Here is a 23515-nt window from a genome sequence, read left to right on the forward strand (position 1 = left end):
GCCCATTAATCATTATGGGCTTGGGCCATGAATCGAGTAGAGCGAGTGGTGACTCAGTCACATTCCCTCCAAATCCCATTTGGTCTTATCTTCGCTCTCAAGGCAACCTTGTCTCCATTCGTAACCCCCCATTACCCGTTTCTTTCTCCTACCTGGTTCGCTTACTAGGTTACTCGAAGAATATCTGAGCAGTGACAATGGCGACTAACCTTGCAGAAAAGGCTAGAGAAGCATTCGTTGACGACAATTTTGAACTCGCTGTTGATCTTTATAATCAGTCCATTAAATTATGCCCTGAAAATGCAGATCTTTTTGCTGAGCGTGCTCAGGCTAATATCAAGCTCAGCAACTTCACCGGTACTCTCATCTCCCAAAAACAAAAAAAGATGGCGCCTTGCTTTTAAGAATGGCGGTTTTTTTTTTCAATAAAAGAGAAAATTTAGCAAAGAGTTTAAGTTGTTATCAGTTGATAGAGATGACGATGACGAATAGATTCGTATACATATATATATAATATAAGTTTTTTATGTATTTGTGTTTATATTTATATACTCTGGGGATTGGAAGTTCTTTTGAGTATTCGGAGTATTCATTAATGTGCTGAGGTTTTTGGCTACTACATTGCTTTTTTATTTTAACTTTTTGAGTAATGAATTTTTCAAACAGAAGCTGTTGGGGACGCTAATAAAGCAATTGAACTGGACCGGTCAATAGTTAAAGCTTACCTTCGTAAAGGGTCTGTATGCTTTTCAACATTAAATTGTTATTGTTTGGTAAAGATATGCATTTGGGAAAAAGGGATTTACATATTACATTGTTTGGACTTTGTACTAACTCATAAGCCTGGACTTGGTATTTCTGATTTGTTTAATGAATTTTCGTCTTGATTCTGGAAGCTGCCATGTGCATTTGAGCAATACTATTTGTGAAACTTGATTTATGAAGTTAATTACTTTGGTAGGTGCATCATGATCGTGTTTTTATGTAAATTTCTCTGGTTCAGTATTCAACTGTATTAACCTTTCACTTACCAGCTTTCTTTTTTTTCCTTGTTTAAGACTTTTAACCCTGCACCACTCTTACACACTCACCCACCCAAGCACTTGAGCTAGTGGTAATGCTTTCTTATTAAGGATGTGTCTTGGTGATGTTCAAACCTTATTGTCTACAAAAAAGTGTTCATTTGTTTCATTGACTTGGGAAGGCCTTGCTTCTTAATGCAGCATTGCATGCTTGAAACTTGAAGAATATCATACTGCCAAGGCAGCACTTGAAGTTGGTGCCTCCTTGGCCCAAAGTGATTCAAGATTCACCAAATTGATCATTGAATGCGATCAGCGAATTGCAGGTACTATAGCTGTTAGAATTACCTCTGCAGCCGTCATTTCAGTTCACTTGCGATCATTTGAATGCTGATTTTGGATTCTTTGCTTAATCCTTAGATGTCATTCAGAGTGCACAGGTTGTATCCTTTTGGCTTGGAACATCCATTCCGTCTTGGTTTCTGTTATATTATAAAAATTGCACTATAAAATTGTGAACTAAAGTACAATGATTATTGATATGCCTTCCATATGTGTGGCATGTTTCTCTTTCTATCATCAAATTAAACATTGTAAATTGCTCACATTCTGGGTTTACATGATAACAATGAATAGTTGTAGATTCTTAGACTTTGGAAAATGACTATTTGCACTTTTTTGAGTTTTCCTTCTACTTCTTGTGTTGTATTGATGATGAATTTTGGATGTTTTGCAGAGGAATCCATGGTTCTAAATAAACATTCAACACCAAATGGGCAAGCAAGTACTGCACATGTGTCTGTTGAATCTTTGGCAGATTCTAAAGAAGGGAGTAGTTTACTGAATCAGATTGACATGACTTCAAAGCCAAAATACAGGTTATTGCCACATTCTCTGCTTATCTTACCACTTTCCTTTTGGTTCACTCAAGTCTTAAACAAATCAGTTAAGCTTGGAATTTCGATTAACTGAATAAAATGTTATACTACCTATTCCCATTTTAGCTCAATAAATAATGCTTTGATTGCTAAAATGTTATGATTTCAAGGAAAATATTGATGTTGTAATATGTACTTATTAAAAATTGCACATGGCAGCTTCTACAAACAGACTAGATTCAATTTGTTGAAGTACATTGAATCCGACATGGAGGTATAGCGAGAGAGATGAACAATGAAAGAGAATACCTTCTTTTTCTTATTGATTAACTAAGCTGAAAGTCTACAGCTATATACAATCGGGGACTACTGCAAAAATATAAAAGGAAATGTCTAAATCATAATAAATGAAGTAAGTGAAATTACAAAACAAGAAACACACATAACTTAGAATTAAGTAATAACTACCCAATCCTCTAAAGGAAATAAAATAAGACACGGTTATAGTTACATGTGACTACAACTGTAAGCCCAATCTTTCCACATCCTCTTAAGGAAATATAAGAAGACACGGTTATGGTTACAATTGTGACTACAGCTGTAAATCCGATCTTTCAACACCTCTCCTGACGCTGAGTTGTAAATACCAATCATACCTAGTTTAGATTTCAAATCTTGAAAATTTATCGTTGGAAGAGCATGGTGAGAATATCCGTTGTTTGAGAGGCAGTTGGAACATGTACCAATGAGATTATTCTTTCTTCTCTCTTATAAAATTTCTGTGAATTTTTACTTGTTTTGTGTGATCATGATGAATAGATTCTATGAAATATTAATAGCTGCTAAATTGTCACAAAATATATTCATGGGTTCTTCTAAAGGAATTTGTAGTTCTTGAAGGCTGTCTTAGACCATACTCCTTCATGTATTCCTTGAGTCATAGCTCTATATTCTACTTTAGCATTGCTCCTAGCTACAAAAGATTGTTTCTTGCTTTGTCATGTAAGTAGGTTCCCCTACGCATGCAATATCCCGAAGTTGATCTTCACAATTAAAGATCTTGTCTAGTAAGCATCATAAAACATCTTCACACTTTTTGTTGTTAAGTCTTTCTAAAGTACAATCCTCTTTCTGAAGTCATTTTTAGATATCTTAGCATATGATACTCAGCCTCCAAGTGTTATTCAATTGATTTGTTCATAAATTGACTAATAACGTTGAGAATAACCTCTTTTGCTTAAAAAAATAATAAATAAATTAGACACGCAAATCAGATCTTTCCACAGGCATGTTCTTTTTTACTTTCACACAATTACTTCTCAAATGTATGGTTATCTAACTACTGTTTGTCAAACAGACATGAATTCTACCAGAAGCCAGATGAAGTGGTTGTGACAATATTTGCAAAAGGCATACCAGCAAAAAATGTTGCTGTAGAGTTTGGTGAACAGATTGTACGTCATTTTGATCCTCTAAAAGTCAAATGATTTTTTAAATGTTCCCTGAAATGATGATCTAGTTACTGACATTTTGCTTTGCAGCTGAGTGTTACCATAGAAATTCCTGGAGAAGATGCTTATCATTTCCAAACTCGATTGTTTGGGAAGGTATTACATTTGCTTGGTTATTTATATATATATATATATATCTAAAAATATACATATATACAAATTTCTATTTTAGAAGTGATGGAATACACACATTGTTAAATGAAATTGCTCTTAAACGTTTCTTCCGAAAATGGAGAACTACAAGGATAAATTTTAAAATGGGTCCACCCTTGAAGTTGCAATTGATTATTCATTTAAAGATAACTTATTGTCAGGACTCTAATTTAAATGTAAATAAAATCCTATTGTGCTCAACTTCGCCATTTTTTTTCCTGATATAGATATATAAATATACATCAACTGTAAAAACAGATCATACCAGATAAGTGCAGATATCAGGTGTTGTCAACTAAAGTCGAAATTCGTCTTTCTAAAGCTGAAGCTATACACTGGGCATCGCTTGAATATAGCGAAGAGGTTACGGTTCTACAAAGAATTAATGTATCATCTGGTAAGCTGATCACTCATTTCTCTTCATTATTTACCTTTTTTATTTGCTGTTCTGGAGTGTATAGGTACGATCATCTCATAATAATAGTGAAAATTTAAAGTGTTTAGGTTTCAATTTCAAGTTCATTTTTCTTGTATTGCTGATCTGCTTTCGAAGAAATGGATCGGCATTACATATTTGTTTAGTCTCTAACTTAAGTAATATCCATGAATTTGTAGGATCTCACAAACCTGTGTACCCATCGTCAAAGCCAAGATCAAGAGACTGGGATAAACTAGAAGCTCAAGTGAAGAAAGAGGTAACCCAGCAATGAAGTTGTTCTTTCTGTCTTGCTTGTCAATCACAAAATATTGGGAGGAAATTCAGTTCTGTACCATTTCTCAATAAGATTTTCAGTGACTGATCGATTCAATGTCTAAATGTCAGGAAAAAGAAGAGAAGTTAGATGGTGATGCAGCTTTGAACAAGCTATTCCGTGACATATACAAAGATGCTGATGAGGATACGAGGAGAGCTATGGCCAAATCCTTTGTAAGATATCTTTGTTATTTGTTTCAAGAGACCTCTAATGCTATTTTCTCAGTTTATTTTTCTTGTGCAGATTCAGTAGAAAATAAAACGATTTATTTTTTTTGCTTGGCTCATATTGTGGAAGTCGGAAGACAAGACACCATTTCTAGTTTCTTCTGAACCGCTAAAAAAATGGTGATATTAATTCTCTCTTTGGATTCATTTTTTCCAATTGTGTCATTTGTAGGTCGAGTCAAATGGAACAGTGTTGTCAACAGATTGGAAAGACGTGGGAAAAAAGAAAGTTGAGAGTAGCCCCCCTAGCGGTATGGATTTGAAGAAATGGGAGTCGTAGATCATTGTGCACCAAAGCAGTAACCACATTTGATTAGCCTATTAGACAGTAGTTTTTGGCCCCTGTTGTGCTATGAGTTGGTTATAATGGAATGGTGATTTAAGCTACATTATCGATGCATTCAAATTATGTGTTTTTTTTCAAGTATTTTTTAGTTGTCTTAACTGAACCACACAACATTCAAATACAAGTATACAATTTACAATCATTAGACAGCCTAACCAATACATTATTATTTGCTTGTACTGTTTATTATGATTGAATTGTGGTTCAAGGGCACTCTCCTTAATCCAAGTTTGAGATGGAACGAGACCCCATCGGCAGGAAAGATTTTATTTATGTATTTTTTACTCTCTTCCGGCCTTACCTTTCAATGAAGGGTTATGTTCTTTCTCTATGAGAGAAAGCTCTTTTCAGATTACTATCACTTCTATTCTTTCTACAGTTGTGGTGTTTAATTAGATACGATTCCAACTGAAGATTTTAGATTTGTGGAAGTAATTACACAATCCCTCATAGGGATTATTATCTTAAGCAGATTTTTTTGGTGTGATTAGTTTTATTTTTACTTGCATTGCCTCATTCTATTCAGTCATGTCTTCATTGCCGGGTTCTCTCCCTAGTTTCAGCATTCATTGCTAACTTTATTTCCAACTTGTTTTGAGTCTTCATTGCTGACTTGTTTCCAACTCTCCAGCCCTCATTTCTTATTTTCACCCTTTCTTGGCTGATTACACTTCTCTATTTTATTTGAAGTTTTTCGAATTTGTTAGTGCATCTTTAGGAAGTTCCCCTACTATTTTTCTTTGAGTTTCTGTCCCAGAAATCTTTGTTCATAAATTATATTTGTCTTCTTTATCCATCTCATCATTTCTGAAACCTCCAACACTTTCGAGGCTAAGTAAAGGACAGTCTCAATACAATTTCAGAGCACTCAACATGAGACTTGCAGAATGTTCAACCATGTTATCACTTGAAAAACAAAACTTCCCAAAGGGGTCTCAATTTGTTCAAACTTTTCTCAAGCGAATAGGCCAATCGAGAAGAGTTATCTCTTTGGAGAGGGTCCGAAACCTAGAGATTTGAAGAATAAGTCCTGGGATGGGATGGATCTGATTCTATGATAATGCTATGGATATGGAACTCAATGACACTTGAAGAAAGTCACGCCTGCATGCTTTTGGAGACATAGAAATTACAGAGAATTTCGCTGACAAATGTATTTTCCTCTGTTCAGGTTTATGATATTAAGACTGAGTTAACCAGGTACTTCATAAAGAAAAAACTAGATTGTGGGTTAATCTGCACACCCAATGTACAATTTTCTGTGGTCCATAAGTAGGCTTTTCTTCTTGCTGTGGTAGGATTTGTGTAAAATTTTCTTTGGTTCAAAAGTTAGCTTTCTTTGCAGTTTCTTGTTGTGATAGGATTTGGAGCATTTCTTCTCCAATCTTTATCTCTAGTATTGTATTGGGTAACCGCATTGCTTAATAAAGTTATTATGCTAAGTAATATTGTTCCTCTCTTGAGCTTTATCTCATTAAGTTCTGCTCTTGGAAGAAAAAAAAGACGATTTCCCACAGAAAACAATATCAAGTGATGGTACAATTTTGAATTTTCTTTGAACAAGTGATTTTTGTCAAATCAACTACCTATTACATACTATATAACCAAGAAAATATTTATCATGAAATCAATTTCATCAAACGTAAAGGGTGACGAGTGTATACAGAGCTTGAAATAGATATAAAAGCGATTATAATATTCATTTTGATTCATTTATATACATTTCATTCTAAAAATAAATATTCAACAGCTTCGGACACTGCACAACTAGACAACCGGATTCTGCCCTGCATATTTGACAAAATAACACTAGGCACAAAACTCGGCAGAGGAGAGTAGGGACATAGCAACACCGATGAGGTACAAAATTTTCCATGCCATTTATATACACAGCCTTGCATGTGAATAATTTCTTATTTCCAAAATCCTCAGAACGGCATTTCAATTGGTATGATTATTCGGCTGAGGTGCTCGAGTGTTTCTGCTGTCGGCAAGAAGAACCTGCAGTTAAGGAGGTATCATTTGTGGTGAAGTGGCTGGGACTGATGGCGGTGTTGCAGCTTGAGACGGTTATGGTGATTGAGTAGGCCGACTCATGAACTGATTAAGTGCAGACAAATACGCCTGACCTGAAAGGCTTCTACGCATTCGACCTGTTGGACGCCAATTCTGCTCAGATGCCAAATCCACCAAGCTATCAGCCCTTGAGTCTGCTTGTACCACCCCTCCCATAGGTGGTAAGGACAGCCCTTGTCTGAATGTTTGAGTTTGACCCGAAGGAGATTGTATAGCTTCATGTGCAGCTATCTGAGCAGCAAAACCCATCCTGGCTCGTTGATTGGGACTTACTGGTGATGCCTGGAGAGTTGCCAGTTGAGAAACTCCCTGCTGGGGGACTGGGCTTCGTGACAGATGTGGAGGTCGAATTGCATGTGAAGACTGGCCCATGGCCTGTGATATCCTTCCATTATTAAAAGTTGCCTGTTGGTGTGGATTTTGAAAATCTGAAAGTGTGGATAACCAATGAGCATTTGGGAGTTGACCTGAAAATGAACGATCTTGACAATTCTGGTTGTGGATGGGAAAAAAACAAAGGTTAGAATTACAAATATGCCTTTCACAAGAAGGTTTTCCATAAAATGAATTATCCAAAAATCAACCATGCTGGAAACATTTTACAACCATTTTTATAGTGCAAGCTTTTTCACAGGTGGTTCTGGTAGTGTCTACCAGAGTAAATTACAATCAAAATCAATTTGCAGAAAAACGGATATCCTTAAGGTCTAACCTGTGTTACCAAGGAAGGTTGCGACAAAGATGAGGCAACACTGGATGCTTGAGGCTGGTTTATAAGGGATCGAAAAAAATGTTGCTGTCTTTCCAAATCACTGTAAACATTGTTAAAATCTGTAGGTGATAAATCACCCTGAGAAGCCACAGCAGAAGTATTGGGAGTTGAGGAATTCAAATTATGTCTTAATCTTTGTTGTGGAGTTTGTGGTGCCTGGGACTGTGCTGGGAGGGGCTGAATTGCAATTGGCGTCCTCCTGCTTACCATTCGGGAAATTGTTGGCAATCTCCCATACTCATTAGCATTTGAGTTCGCAGACTGCACCTGTTGTAACTGCGAAATATTTGGGGAAGAAAACTGACTCTGAGTTGCGAGATTAGTATTTACACGACCACCAGCTTCATGAGTAAGTACAGGAGAAACATCAGCCAAGTGAGGGGTCTGCACAATAGTTGCAGGAGTAGACTGAGGAACTCCACCAAACAAGGCTTCTGACCAATCTGCGGTCGACAAGTCAGGAGAATCGAAGAGAGCAGACCAATCCGTATCCTCTACTTGAGCACCAACATTTTGATTTCTTATATTGCGCAAATCAGGCAGAGAACTTAGATCAGCCTTGGAAGGATTCATGTCATCAATGTCACAAACATTGATATCCATTTCATCATCATCGTCACCAGTGAGATCCAGAATACTAGGAACACCATTTGGGATGGCAGTAGACTCTTGCAGCTCAGACGTTTCCTTCAGACAACCAAGGTTTGTATCATGAGCCTTATCTGAATGATCATTTTCCAGGACTGCCTTCCATGTCCCGTCTGTAGAAATAATAACATCAGCAACATCCTTCCCCACCTCTTTCAAGACCTGAGAGAAAACATCAGAAATCTACACAACAAAAAAACCAACAACAAAACCCATAGGGAACAAATGTCTAGCCACTTGCCTTGACCATATATTGATCTATACGAATATCTGAGTAGCAAATATGCTGATTACAGTGAGGGCAGCGCCAAGATGGTCTTCTTGAATTTATATTAATGAAGTTACTGAAGTCGAAACACTGCATATCATAGATAATAAGAAGACAAGAGATAAGAAACTCCAAAATCACCTCAAGAATGTCAAATTACTAATTTTGCAGGTCATAAAAATAAAACTACGCAGTCCCTGCACCCAAAAGAAAAGGAGTGCATGGAATACCACCGAGTTGTTCATTTTTCATGAGAAAAAAAGTTAAGAGCAAATTATCCATTGCTTCTGCCATTAGATTGGAAAATGTATCAATAAAAGAAAGATAAGTTATTTTTTTTTTTTTTACGATTTGCCAATCCTGTTTCTCCACTCTGTACCTAGACCTATACATAATTTAACATGGGTTTTTAATCCCTGCGTTTTGTCTCATTACCTATTTGGACCATGTGTTTTGTAAAATGGTTCAAATATAGAACCATAAACTTAATTTTTTATTGAAAAAAAATTGAATGTGCAGAATGATTGTAATTTTGTTTAAAATTGTTAGTTTTGTGAATTATTTGTCATTTTAGTTCAAAGACTTTGACCAAAATCGAATTAAGGGATTTACATTTTACAAAACACGAAGTCCAAAAAGTAATTTGTCAAAACACAGGGTCCAAACAAGTAATGGGACAAAACATAGGGTCCAAAAAGGTATAAACCCATTTAACATCAATAATTCTGATTTCATTTAATTAACGTACAACTAGATACTTGTAATTATTTTACATAATAAATCTTCAATTGTTAAAACACAATTATATGTAGAACATTTTAGAAAAACACACTTTCAGGCCCAAAGACAATTAACTGAAAGTCCTCTAGTCAGTCACAGAAGCAAAACAAATTAATAATTATAATGCATTTACAATGTCTTATAGCTATTTCTTTTGGAATCAATGAGCACCAATCTAAAAAATTTAAATTATATAAAGATCTCTTGCACGTATACGTGCGTGCACATATGTACTTTTCAAACACTCACCTGAAGATGTTTGCATGAATGTCCTTTGACTGGAGTTCTAATACGGGTATAACTATTTGCGAATCAAAGCCATATGAATTAACAGATTATCAGTTCTATTAGATTGAAAAAGAACAATGCAAGAACATGATATAATATGGATCTGAAATTTAACATTAAATACTAGACTATAACAGATCATTAACAAAAAGAAGATTTGAGGGCTAATAAATTAAATTTGTGAGCAACAATATAGAATGATCTACCTTATTGGACAATTCAGTGATATTCGGGATGGCCCTTCAATCAGATCAAGATCTTTAGAAAATATACAACAGTTAGCTCCAAGAATTCATAAATATAAACAGGAAATTTTAAAAAAAATGGAAAGAGTGATTAAATTCAAAGATACAAATTGTCTACAAAAGAAAAAAAACACAACCAAAACTATCCAACAAATAATAAGATATGATCTTCCCTATGGGATTTTTAAATTAATTGAGTAGGACACATCTACATACATACATATCTGCATGTATATATATGTATATATCATCCTATCGTTGAAAGGATCTAATATTGTGGATAGAGGTGGCAATTCAGGTCACGACATGATGACAGGATACAACATGAAAATAAATAGGTTTGTTTGGGTAACACGTTTAATAATTGTGTCGGTTCGTGTTTAACTTTTCGACACGTTTAATAATCGTGTCGTGTTCATGTTTACCTTAATCGTGTCATGTCATAATCATGCTGACATGTTTAACAATTGTATCGTGTCATGATAACACAAATAATTATCATAGGTTTCATAATTTTTTATACAGTTATAACTAATTGTGTTGATTTCATGTTGTATCATGACACATTAATTGTGTTGTCTTGTTGTGTGACCTGCTAAAATAATCGTGTCGTATTCGTTTTCATGTTCATGTTTTCGACACGTTTAATAATCGTATCTTGTTTGTGTTTATCTTAATTGTGTCGTGTCGACGCGAATAAACCATGTTTACACGAATTGTCAGCCTTAATTGTGGACGAGTCAAAAGATCTAAACTACATGGTCAATCTCGAAAGCTCATTATGTTGTGTTGTTGATGAGATGTATATTGATAAGAATATTTAACATTTCTACTATCTATTAAACCCATTAACCTTGGCCATATTGTAAGGTAGGTTGAGAAAGTACATCATTATCGTTACTATTATTATATGGAATAGTACTAGTTATGTGGGAGTAGTGATAATAATAATCTTGATTAGTAGCAGTAACCTTAATAAGGTGATTTATAAGTATCGAATTGATGATCATGAGTAGAAGTAGCAATAGTATTATTACTAGATGTTCCTCGCGCTTGAATTGTTTTTGGGAAGATAAGGTAAGCTTTCCTTCCATAGAATGGGAAAGCAGCCTTGTCATAAGCAAGAGCGACTCCCTCTGCTGAGTCAAAAGTCCCAAGCCACACCCTTGCCGCCCTCTTGGGTTTGCTAATCTCTACTAACCATTTGCCCGATCTCCTTTGACTCACCCCTCTGTGGTGTCTTCTCCTCACAATGCTTTTTGCTCGATCATCTTGGAGAGTATGAGATTGGTCATGCTCTGCAGTAGTGATAAAAGAAGGAATTTCGAAAAATGGCAGTGTCAGGCGCTTGGAGTTCATAATGATCAGCATTGATGTTATTATGATTATTGTCAATAACTTAAGCGAGGGCTTATTGGTAAGGATCTCGAGATCAATAGAAGACAGACATTGGTTTATATTATGCACGGGTTTTTGTTAGGCCTCAAATGCATGTTATTCAGAAGTTGTTGCTAAGTTGTATTTTTAATTAGTTTGGGTAGTTATTTGGTTAAGTAGGAGAGACTTAGTATATACAATAGTTAATCACTTGGTGTTTGGGATCTGATTATTATGTATCTTAGAAGAGTAAAATTCTTTTTCGGAGATATCCAAGGTCTCGACTACTTGGAATATTGTAACTCAGTTCTTGATATCGATGAAGATTAGTCTCTAGATTCCATATCAGGTCTAGCTTCTATCAAAGTGGTATCAAATTCATTCATCTTGGGAGATGCCCAGCAACAAGAATGAGTCCAAAAGGCTAAAATCAATGGAGGAGATGCTAAAGTCCATCTAGAAGGTGTGGGAAGTCAACACACCTTATGAAATTAGTGAGATATGGCTGCCTTGAAGGAGGCGATGGCAGCAATGGCAAGGAAATTTGACTTGTTGTTCAAGAACCTCACCAAGAATAAGTGGATGGGAGGCTTTTAGTTTTGCCACAGCTCTAGTTTCATCCTCAAATGACCATGTTTAGGGCATCAAGCTCGAAAAATATGGTGTTGCAGCTAAGGAAAACTCAACAAATTGGGTTTGCTTGCAAGGGAGCACATGGGCATGTCAAGATTGATGGGGTACAATTGATTTGGAGACTCATGTTTCTTGGAGGCAGTTCATGAGAAAACCCTCCTCCTCCTCAAGAACAAGCAACGGTTATGTACAAGAAACCCAACCATATTCTTTGCTGCAACTGCCGCTACTCGATGGTGAACCACGACCTGACAAGAAAGAAACACATTTGCTTGACGGTGGATCGCCCTAAACATTTGGATTGACAACCACTACTCTGGATCGTTGGTGACGTGCTATTGATGGATATGAATCCTTGTAATTGTAATTGCCAATGAAGACAACCATAATTTTACTACCAGAACTTCAAGAAAAACAAAGGGGTCTACCAAAACCACCATGGCAACGAAGTCTATTGCTGGTCGTTGATGACCCAAGGCCGAAGGTGACAAAGATGGCACTAAAGCTTCGTGTGGGAAATGATTTGGGTGGATGAGTTCCCAAATTCTGGTATCATGGGGAAACAGATACGGAACCAGCTTGCAAGTATCTCTGCCCCAAACCCATAAAATTGGGCCAAATTCAGAGCCAAGTGCAAGATCACATTAAAGCACACTACATTGGGCAACTTACATCAGGCCTAAGTGCAGCAGTTATTTTCCTTTACAACCCATTAGGGCTTCCACATCTCAACCATATGCATTTGTTAAGGCTATGGCAGCAAGCGGGTTCATTCGTTGGATTTTTTGGCATGCAAATAATCCTTCCAGTGGCAGACGATGTCGTGGTGATTGTCGACGGGAAGCAAAGGCGACATATTTTCAAGCCTCTACGTTTGGGCTTCGATTTGCAAGAGATAGTCTGCAAGTTGTTTCAATCTATGGGTTTCATCGCAAGAGATACTTCTAGCAGAACATGTTGGGAATCGATGAGGTGGGGGTTGCATCTGTTACTCAATGGATTTCTGACAGAGGGAGGCTGAATTTTTTTCCTGGCTATGCACGGATCTTCAATCTTCCAGCACTACTTTCAGCAAGTGATGTGCGTACTATATAATATAATCAGCTCTGGCTTGGTTGTCTACTGTACTATATTGATGCCTTAAAGGTTGAACGACAAAACAGGTGGAGGTAAAGAGACACTACCAGCCGCCAACAACTACAAACCCTGAAATTGGTATATAGCCGTCAGCAACAAAGGACCCACTGATACTTGTTGATTTTGAATTCATATATTTTCCCACTGATTCAGCAGCTGCAGAGTGTACCACATCAACCCAAGAAGAATTGGAAGACTACCAGCTATTGCAAGACCAATTTTTAGATTATCGCCTTGAGGACAAGGTAAAAGTTTGGGGCATGGGTATTGTTAGGCCTCAAATGCATGTTAATCAGAAGCTTTTGTTGAGTTGTATTTTCCTTATTGGCTGAGTTGTATTTTTAATTAGTTGGGGTAGTTATTTGGTTAAGTCCTAGTAGAAGAGACTTAGTATATATAATAGTTAATCTCTCTGAGTTAGGGATCTGATTATTGTGTATTTTGGAAGAGTAGAACTCTTTTTGGGAGATATCCAAGGCCTTGGATATATAATACTCTGAGTTAGGGATCTGATTATTGTGTATTTTGGGAGTAAAACTCTTTTTGGCAGATATCCAAGGTCGCTGATACTTGGAATATTGCAACTCAGTTCTTGATATCAATGAAGATTAGTCTCTAGATTTCATATCTGGTCTAGTTTCTATCAATTTTTTTTATCAAGATTTATTGACAGATGCCATTGAAGATCAAGTAGTGAGGAGAAAGATATAAATATAAATAGGATATAAACAGCCAATAAAAATATTTCCTATCTTTGTTCCTTTTAGCACACCTGAATCAAATCCATCTGCAAGAGCCTGAACATAATCTGACAGGACGGGAATGTCACATAATTTTGTCTCTCTCATAAAGACAACAACAATAACGTAGTGACCTGAAAATTAGTTGCAGACTGTCATGGAACTATAAAGGTCGCAAATATCTTAAAACTAAAAGAATGTTGTACAAGCTTACCATTGAACTGGCCCACAGCTTGAAGTAGATTTGTTCCATATTTCATCAACGGAGTCACATTAGTTGGCATCTGTGGGCCGGCATCCTAGGAAACAAAATATGAGAGATTAAAGAGCTGCTATATTAAGCCTCTAAACAATCAGAGATGCACCAGATGTTGCCATATAAACTAAGTGATCCAGAAATAAAATTGAAAGAGACAAACCATATACACATTAGTTCTCTTCTTTACTCCCCTTCCGTTCACAATGAAGCTACAGATGTCAAAAGAAAACATCATCAGAACAAAGAGTAATAGATTCGTATCAAACAACTCCCCTGATTTCTCCAGGAAAAATAGTAAATTGATTCTTACTTTACTTGTTGAGGAGTTATAATACATGCAGATGTCTCCACATTATCAACTTGCGCTACAAATAAGTGCTGCAAGCAAAATGAAGAATGTACAATTTAGAGTAATTCCCACAACCATATACCCAACTTCAGTAAGCAAGTATGAAATCAGTCATTTGAACTATTGATTCAAAGTTATAAATGCTTTGCAAACATTAAATGAGAATGCCCAAAACTTAGATTCCTTACAAATAAAGATTAATTAATCAGCAGAACTATATTGCTCAAATCCATAGATGTCAATAAGCAAATATATACAAAGGAAGTCACATTTGCACAATGATATATGGCTTCCTATTACAAAATGCAAAAGCAAATAGAAATATATTTATATATATGGAAGATTTCTCGATAGTTATTACTTATAGATAGTTACCATAAATCACTAAATAAGTTTTTAATGAGGAATGATTATAATGATAATGAAAATAAATAAATAAATAAAATATATAAAATCAATAATTTCGAATTTTTTAAATTAATTAGGCAATAAATATTAATTGGAAAGATAATGGTCACATTAATTATTCTCATTGATTCCAACATGATTTTTTTTCTCATGGAAGGGATAAAATGAATGAATCAAGAATGAAGAAGGAATAGAGAATGAATATTAAATAAATAAAAATATTTATTTTTTAATTAATAAATATATGACCGCCATGTCATCAGGCAGCCTTTCCAAAAATTTGAAAAAGTCAATTTGTTTTTAGTTACCTTTTAAAGGTATGAAAAATTGTATCACTGAATAAAGATCTAACAACTAAAACTGATGTAACCATCCATGACTAAAGAATCTATCTAACCTTCCATTGAGTACTAGCTACATCTATATGTACATGGATCATGAATATTATTTGTACACAAATGCAACAAAGAATAGCATGCATAAAGTTAAGGTTAGATTGGAAAGATCATGCAACCATAAAGAATATTAGCATGGGAGCACTCAAGTGTGGTGTAGAGTATGAGGCATCAGGTTGGGTTCAAGTAACACAACATTTAACAAAAAAAATTATGTTTTCTCTTATCTTTGTAGAATAAGCTGAATCAAGAAAGTTAACTTGCCAGGAGATAGGGCATGATTGGCTGGACTTTTGCTTTTAACTTTTACCTTCCCAAAAAGTACTTCCCCATAAAGTTGATGGGTCTAGCTTCTTCTAAAATGGCTTTTTAGAGCTAAAAGCAAAAGTGCATCAAAAACCCAACCAATATTAAAAGTGCTTTTAGCACTTCAAAAGCCAAAAAGTGGCTTTTAGAAGCCCAGCCAACCAGCCCCACAGTGCCCTGCAACATAACATTTAACAAAAAAAAAATGTTTTCTTTTGATCTTCACAGAATAAGTTGTATCAAGAAAGTTAACATGCCAAGACACAGAGCCCTCGTGGTACAGGCATATTGGCACACGTTTGCAAGGTCTCCCAAGCTCTGGGGTCAAAATCAAGTAAAGTAGATGCAGGATTATCCTTCTAGTCCAACCCTTGGACCAAGAAAAAGCCAAACACATGCACCCTAAAAATGAGTTGAATATTTGCATTATAATAATAAATACATAGAAACAGACTATGCTAATACAACCTATAACTATAAGAATTTCATATACAAATTAACTAAAGAGATGCTTACAATCTTTTCCTCTTGAGACTGCGCATTATTCTTCAATATCTGGAAATCAATAGCGTAGATCCCATATCCAGGCTAGAAAGCAATAAGAAAAAAATAAACAAATAAATAAATAGAGAGGAATTACAACATGCTTCACAAATGAAAAATGTACAAAAAATATATAAAAAGCTACCTTGACATCAAGAGAAACAAGAATATGGCCGATCTTCAACTGTGGATAAAACCTGAAAAAAGGACATTCAACAAAAAGATTCAACTACCACTAGTATGTAACCAACAATGAAAAACGTGATAATGCTGAAATAAATTTTTAAGAAACGTTTAGTTGACCTAAGCTCAGGAAATTTTTTGAAAGGTAAACCAGATCAAAGTCCCACCTAGTCATGACTGTTGCAACGGTAGAATCCAAACAGCTAGGTGCAGTGTTAATATCCCCTGGACTGCAGAAGTTCATTCCTATCTGTATCAACAAAATAAATGAATAAGCAAGGGCCATAAAAACCCATCTAATGCAGACCATAAATTCTACAAAAAAATAAATAAATAACATAAACAAATAAAAATATACAATAGTGTAGCAACCTCATTAGCTAGAGTATAAAGCTCATTGGTCTCCTTTTCAGAAAACCATCCAACTTTACAAGCATTCTGCAGAGCACAAAGTAATATAACAGTCATTTTAAGAGACATCTTTAAAAGAAGAAAAAAATTTCAAAAAAATAAAATTATAGTAATTAGAAACATTCTGATGTTAGGCGAAGACTATAAATAAGCCCGCAGTGGGCAATACTTATATTAAATTAATAAAGTATGATCATAAACAAAAAGGGTTCAACTTCTTTTTCAATAAAAGGTCTAACTGTTCTTTATGAACACAAAAAATCTGCATATCATTGGCTGGTCTTAACATTTACCTTTACAGAAATCATTACCACCATAATCATAGCTTGTAAGGAGATATAACTTTTTTGTTCACATATCTACAAAGACATAAGAACAAAGGTTTGATTTAAATAACACAATTATATATGAGCGAATGCATAAATATAGAGACCAAGGTGTTATGCTAATATTTCCAATAACAATCCAGTTGAAAACAAACAAGTGGAACAAATTGTACCCAATAATAAAATAAGGGTCCTTCGGCAAAATAGCCTATTTTTTAAAGTCATTTTGCACATTAGCCTAGTTTTAATAATTCTTTGCAAAATGACCTCTTATAATTTAGAGAGTTGGTCGAAAATTTAGACTGGTACAGTCAGTCAAAAATATTAGGCAGTTGGTCGAAAAATTTAGACAGCTGGTCGAATTTTAGACAGAGGCCATTTTGCAAAAAATTATCAAAAGCAAACCAGAGTACAAAATTACTTAAAAAAGTAGGCTATTTTCACTAATTTCTCATAAAAAATAAATAATAATAATAAGTCTTTAAACGGTGTCTCATGTTGTACCAATTTCGTATCTAGTTGGTCTTTTCTTAGAAACATAATAGACCAGCTAGGTTTGGTGTCGCTACAAGAGCAATAAGCTCCTTTGAAGTTGAAATAAAATTCACAAATTTCTTAAGAATGTATCACAATTAAGCAACAAGTTGTTGTCTAAATTCCTTGAGTCATCCTATTATTAACTAGATGCACCAAATCTACCATGTCCATATTTAAATTAGCAAGCAATTTAACTAAAAATTGCTCACAATCAAGAATGCATTTGCAAAAATGGATATAGAATCACAATGATTCATACAAAAGTAAAAATCATTCACTTGCCACTTTTCTAGAGAATAGTGCAGGCCAGGTGTGCTTATTCTGCACTCTACCCACCCCAATGCGCGCATGCATAAAAGGAAACGGTATTATGCAAACAAATATGAGGGCAATAGCGTGTGGTAAAGTTCAATAGATAAAGGTATGCAGTATTCACAAGAAGGAACGACAAATTAATAAGTCAATGTACTACAACCAAACAATACCAAAGCGTGTTGTTTACTACTCAAATCTTCACACATGAGTATCTATGTACGCATGTTAATCTGTCTGTAAGTCCACAATAGTTTACGACCCTGCACACACCCTCTGCATATCATATAAGCTAATTGTACAAGAAAAAAAAATGGAGTTTGATTTTAATTTGAAAATCACCTGCTTCACCAATGTAGATAAATCATGAGATCTAGTTGTTTTTTCACTGTTTGCAACTGCAAAGTCAATACCCCTGTTTTTTCAAAGTTAACCAAGCCAAGTAAGAGACACTATTAGCAATCAAATTTACAATTTTAATATAAACAAATGAAGCATCCCATTCAAAGAATGGAACAGCTAATCAACATTACAACCAGGATTAGAGATGTGTACAATATCCACCAATTCAAATAAACTGAAACAAGCTTTACCCCCAGACCAGGTTAAATAGGTCTTCTTGTTAACTAAGTTAGTTCGGTATGGAGTTTCTGAAAAGCGAGGTCTTCCGAAAGGTAATTGATTAACGGGTTCAAAGATCCTAAAATCTTACCAAATACAACCATATGAATTAAAAAATTGCTCATAAATCTCATACATTGATTACATCTGCTCCAAAGATCCGACTCTGTAACAGTATGGTTACTAAGAATTAGGGTGTTGGTCCTGGAACAATTTAGTCACTTGACTACATAACTGCAACCCATCCCCCCACTCTTCTCCACAACTTTTTAGCCCTCTTAGCACCATACCATAAAGCTTCTCTTTTATCAACCCAATGATTAAAGGCTCCTCGCCTGCTTATCTATGATTGACCAAGCTTGGTTCTTATCCACTAAACATTTCCCCATTCTTCAATCAGATGTACTCAAAGGCCTATTTATTTATAATAAAACAGGAAACTCTAAACTAAGAAAATCATTAAATTAATCATTTGAATTTTAACTATTTCCGGGAGTTTGAGTTATAAAAATAAAAAAAGATGATAGCCAGTCGCCACTGGGTCTCATTATCTGTAAGAAAACTTTAAGTAGACCAAGATTTTCATATAGACCACAGTTCACCGATGCTGATACGTTCATTGGGGGTTCTAACTCCCAATCATGCTATGAACATCCAACTTTCACCCAAGCCAATGGCTTTTACATAACAACTCAACCAGTGGCTAAAGTTTCCACCCAGAAAACCAACAAACTCAACCATATAGTTCATTAACACCGTAAAGGGAAAAGGGTGAAAAAATCACAGGAAGAATAGCCATAAATTTGGGACAAAAGGAAGCATAAAGACATGAGTGATAAAGTAACAATGTCACAACTAAGACAAGTTTCCACAACCATAACAACCAGACCATGCAATATTACTCTAATAACAAATAACACTGGGTTAGGTCATACTCCATAATTACATACTCCGCAATGCAGCACTAACTTCTTTCATCTTTAGCCAGTGACCCCGAAAAAATAAAAACAAAAACAAAAAACCCTAAAAATCAAAGCTTGATAGCACAAAATCCAAACCCTGAATCCAAATAAACAAAAAAAAATGAACTCACACTACCTCCATCTTTTGTACACCAAGAAAAAGAAAAGTAAACCATAAAACTCAAAAGCTTTAAATCAAGATCAAGAATAAAAAATGGTGAAAAAGAGATAAATATATAGAAACAAAGAGAAAGAAAGGAGAATATGTTATAATAGATAGAAATAAAAACCCAAGAAAGTCAAGTACCTGGCGAGGGATAGGCAGAGAAAGAAGAGCTCGCCTGAGTCTACACGTTGTCCGGGCTTTAGAATGGTGGCCAGCCAATCCATGACGACGGACAACCGATCCGAGTTCCCATTTTTAGAGTTCATGAGAGAGCCTCAATGATACAGAGGAAGAGGGAGAGAGTGTTACTGAGAAAAACAATGAGCCTCAACCAATCTCCTTTTTATAACTTTCTCTTCACATTCAATATTCTTTGGCCTTTTGATTGATCGCATACTATTTATTTAGCTGAATTTTTTCAAAAATAATTTATAATATTATAACAATAAAGTTATCATTACTCAACAAAAAAAAATTATAATATTACAAATCCAACAATAAGTATAATTCTAATTAAATAAATATGTTTTTAAAAAAAATATATAATTGGAATAACGGTTGTATTGCAATTTTACATATATCGTTTAGGATAAATTACATGTAGTATTGATTTTTGCATTTTATTTACAATTTTAATGTTACTTTTTTTAATTACAAATATAACGCTTTTTTATATTGTTTTTTAAACTTAATAAATATAACTTAATTCATTCTCTCTCTTCTTCTATTCTATCATCGATGTCGCCAACCACCACCAACCACCACCAACCACTGGAGCATCCATTCCATACACGCGTCGGACTACTAAGAAGAGTGATTGCCAACGAAGCTTCGGCTGAAGTTTCATCATCAATGGTTGCCGGAAGTCGCTGCACGTGCCGGTCAAAGATTGCGTCGGTGACATTTTGACTGCCAACTCTGACCACCCTGAGTCTCGGCAGTGGTACCGTTGGAACAAGCTCTTCAAGAGGAACACAACCCAGCTATTCACTCTAACTATATGTCGGCTTTTTTTTTTTCAGAAAGTAGTTTGTGGGTATTCCACGAATTTAGAAGCTTTTTCCGGGCATATCATTGGTTGTTTGGGCTTAAGAGTGGTACCATCGCGACCTACTATTAAAGGTGGTCGTTTTGGTATATGGAAAGCATGGGTTTCTTGACGTCGACGGAGAAGATGATGAGATTGGATAGTTTTTGTGTTGTGTTTGAAAAATAACGTTTAAGTTTTTTTTCAACTTTATTTATTAAAAAAACGGAAAGATTTCTTTTTTTTTTTTTTTGTGAATAAGATCATTGTATTGCTCAAAACCAATTCATGTACAAATTCCATATATGATTCTAATTCTATAACTCCCCACTATACCTATCTTTTATACATCAACTAGATATTTTTACAAATAGCATGAAACCAATCTCTATCTAAATGATTTGTCTTGTTTGGTATTATGGTGTATATCCGCGGAGAAAGGTTCCATTTTCTCTGCAGTTGTGTTGAATAAACCGCAGAGAAAATGGTACATTTCTCCGTAGTTTTTTCAACACAACCACAGAGAAAAGTGTGGCTTTTCTTCATGGTTTTCATACCCCTTTTCTCTGCGGTCAAATACACTGCACTTTTCCATACTCTCGAAAACCGCAGTGTATTAAGTGAAAAAACCGCAGAGAAAGACCTTTTTTGTTCCAATGCCATTGTTTCATATATTGTAACATTTTTTGTTATAACTAAAAAGTGTTATCATTGATAATATAAAACCATTCTCGTAATCTATAAAAAAAGATTTGATATTTATTTAATTGTTGCCCATGCTTATTCCTCTTCACTTTTCACACGTGATTGGCAAAGGTAAATAATATATTATGTCCCTAATTGATAGGTCATTCATGTCCACTATTACAAAAGTATAGTTGTCATTCAAGTGCTCTATTTTAATAGTAAATGGTCAATCGCTAGCACTATTTAAACAGTAAATGGTCAATCGTCTCTACTGTTTAATCGAATTGTTATAACGACCCAACTATTCTAGACCTTGGACCATTAATAACTACTATACTAATCTTAAGAAAATGTACATATGAAATAACCATAACTTTATTTCAAAACTGTAAGGTAAAGGTTCAAAACTATATAAAATTCATAAGTAGGACATTGGGATCCCATTGTTTGAAATAAAACATAACTTTGACATAATGAAAACTTAATTAAAACTTATTACAACCAAATGCGGAAAAATACATAGAAAACCATAATTAAAGAGACTTCATCCTCGAATCGAACTCTCGGTCCTTCGATTCCATTCCGCCTCAATACACATCCCCAAGCTTCCAAGAACCTTTCCCGTCACCAAAGCTATTTTCCTACACATATAAACATAAAGGAGATAGCCTAATGCCCAGCAAGGAAAATCTAACACATAAATCATATACATAAAATTCATATCAACATATACTAAAACATATCATAACATATGCCACATATACTATAATGACCATTATTACTTGGGGTCCCATAAACTAAACAAGGCATATGCCCATTAGATTTGTGGGGCTTGCTAGCTAAACAAGTCATATGCCCATAAATTTATTGGGACTTGTTAGTTGTACAGGTCATATGCCCAAGTCTACAAACATACATAACACACAAATCATAAGCTAACATAACACATAAATCATAAGATAACATATGGCATAACACATAATATCCTATCCTATTTTCCTTACCAATATACCGGGACGATGAGAACAAAGTCGGGATTTTGGAACACTCCTAAAAACCATAATATAGAGGTGAGTATTCTAAAAGAAATAGATGAATGAACTAAAAACCACCGAGAATATTCTTACCGACAAGAAACCTCAAGTTCGAAGAACTTAGATGCCTAACCAAGAATAGAGAAGACTGAGTTAAGACTATAAAACTAATGAAACAATACTGAAAGGAACTAAGAATAGGAATACCTTTGAAATTGCTATGATCGAACTACACCTCGAAACCGAAATACACACTATGAACCTTACATCCCAAGTGTTTATTAAGCTTATAATGATTAAGCTTATAACCCCAACCCAAGTGTTTATCACTCTATAGTCTCACTAGCACTGGGAAGGCTCTGATCAATGCTTGAAGAATGAATGAAAAGATTTGGTGCTAGGTCCTATTTATAGAGTTTTAGGAATAAAAATTTTCTTTTTGGCTTTGAATAAAAATAATAAATTTAATTGAAAATATTTGAATATCTTTCAGCCAAAGGCTTAGGAATTGGTCAAATTGTTCATAGAGATTTAAGGATTCAAAACTTGATTTTTAAAACAAAAATAATAAAAACAAATAGAATCCTAACTTATAACTCCCTAAATCTCGTAACTCTAAACTCCCCTGCAGTAAAATCAACATATCTAGAGCTGTAGAACTCCGATTTGGAATCTCTTTATACCGTTAGAAAGCTAATTACATTATCTACAAGTTTCTAGAAATACTATTTTTCAAAATTCATAACATAACTAGGTCAAAAATAGGTCGGAAGTTACAATACCCTAAAGTTACGAAAAATCTATTTAATTATCTAAATAACAACCTAATCCACAAATAAATAAAATTGTGATAAATGTCATGCTCCTAACAGATTTTGGTGATGAATAAGTCTTATATTTCCCTTATTTTATCATTAAAATAATAATTTCTTAATAATCATGCATATGACAAATGACATAATCATATTGGCTCTATCTAAACCTTAGGAATAATCATGCTCATGACAAGTGTCATATTCTTATTAGCTCTATCTATGTAGAGTCCAAGAACTTTACTTAGCTAAGTTAGATAGTAGTATAATAGTAATAATAGTATTATCTTTATGACTGTGGATTTTTGGTTCAGACCGGGA

General features: G+C 34.8%; 2 protein-coding genes across 2 annotated transcripts; one reads left to right on the forward strand and one right to left on the reverse strand.

The window, feature by feature from the left end:
* The first annotated feature begins 79 nt into the window (after positions 1 to 79).
* Positions 80 to 5034, forward strand: LOC133778504 (protein SGT1 homolog A-like). Its single transcript, XM_062218449.1, has 10 exons — positions 80 to 357; positions 667 to 736; positions 1224 to 1348; positions 1759 to 1900; positions 3258 to 3354; positions 3442 to 3507; positions 3823 to 3961; positions 4180 to 4259; positions 4388 to 4492; positions 4719 to 5034. The coding sequence occupies exons 1-10, from the start codon at positions 198 to 200 to the stop codon at positions 4824 to 4826; spliced, it is 1092 nt and encodes a 363-aa protein (XP_062074433.1). The 5' UTR covers positions 80 to 197; the 3' UTR covers positions 4827 to 5034.
* A 1452-nt stretch (positions 5035 to 6486) lies between these two features.
* Positions 6487 to 20010, reverse strand: LOC133778503 (E4 SUMO-protein ligase PIAL2-like). The gene is made up of 16 exons (XM_062218448.1): positions 19776 to 20010; positions 18228 to 18300; positions 17004 to 17069; positions 16672 to 16737; positions 16467 to 16549; positions 16262 to 16313; positions 16090 to 16161; positions 14426 to 14493; positions 14276 to 14324; positions 14071 to 14155; positions 13889 to 13990; positions 9931 to 9982; positions 9686 to 9737; positions 8630 to 8746; positions 7681 to 8550; positions 6487 to 7460 (listed from the first exon to the last, which is right to left on the reverse strand). Exons 1-16 carry the CDS (start codon positions 19898 to 19900, stop codon positions 6963 to 6965), a joined length of 2430 nt encoding a protein of 809 aa, XP_062074432.1. The 5' UTR covers positions 19901 to 20010; the 3' UTR covers positions 6487 to 6962.
* Positions 20011 to 23515: the final 3505 nt, after the last annotated feature.

The sequence above is a fragment of the Humulus lupulus genome, chromosome 5 (genome assembly GCF_963169125.1).
Source record: "Humulus lupulus chromosome 5, drHumLupu1.1, whole genome shotgun sequence".
Lineage (NCBI taxonomy): Eukaryota > Viridiplantae > Streptophyta > Magnoliopsida > Rosales > Cannabaceae > Humulus > Humulus lupulus.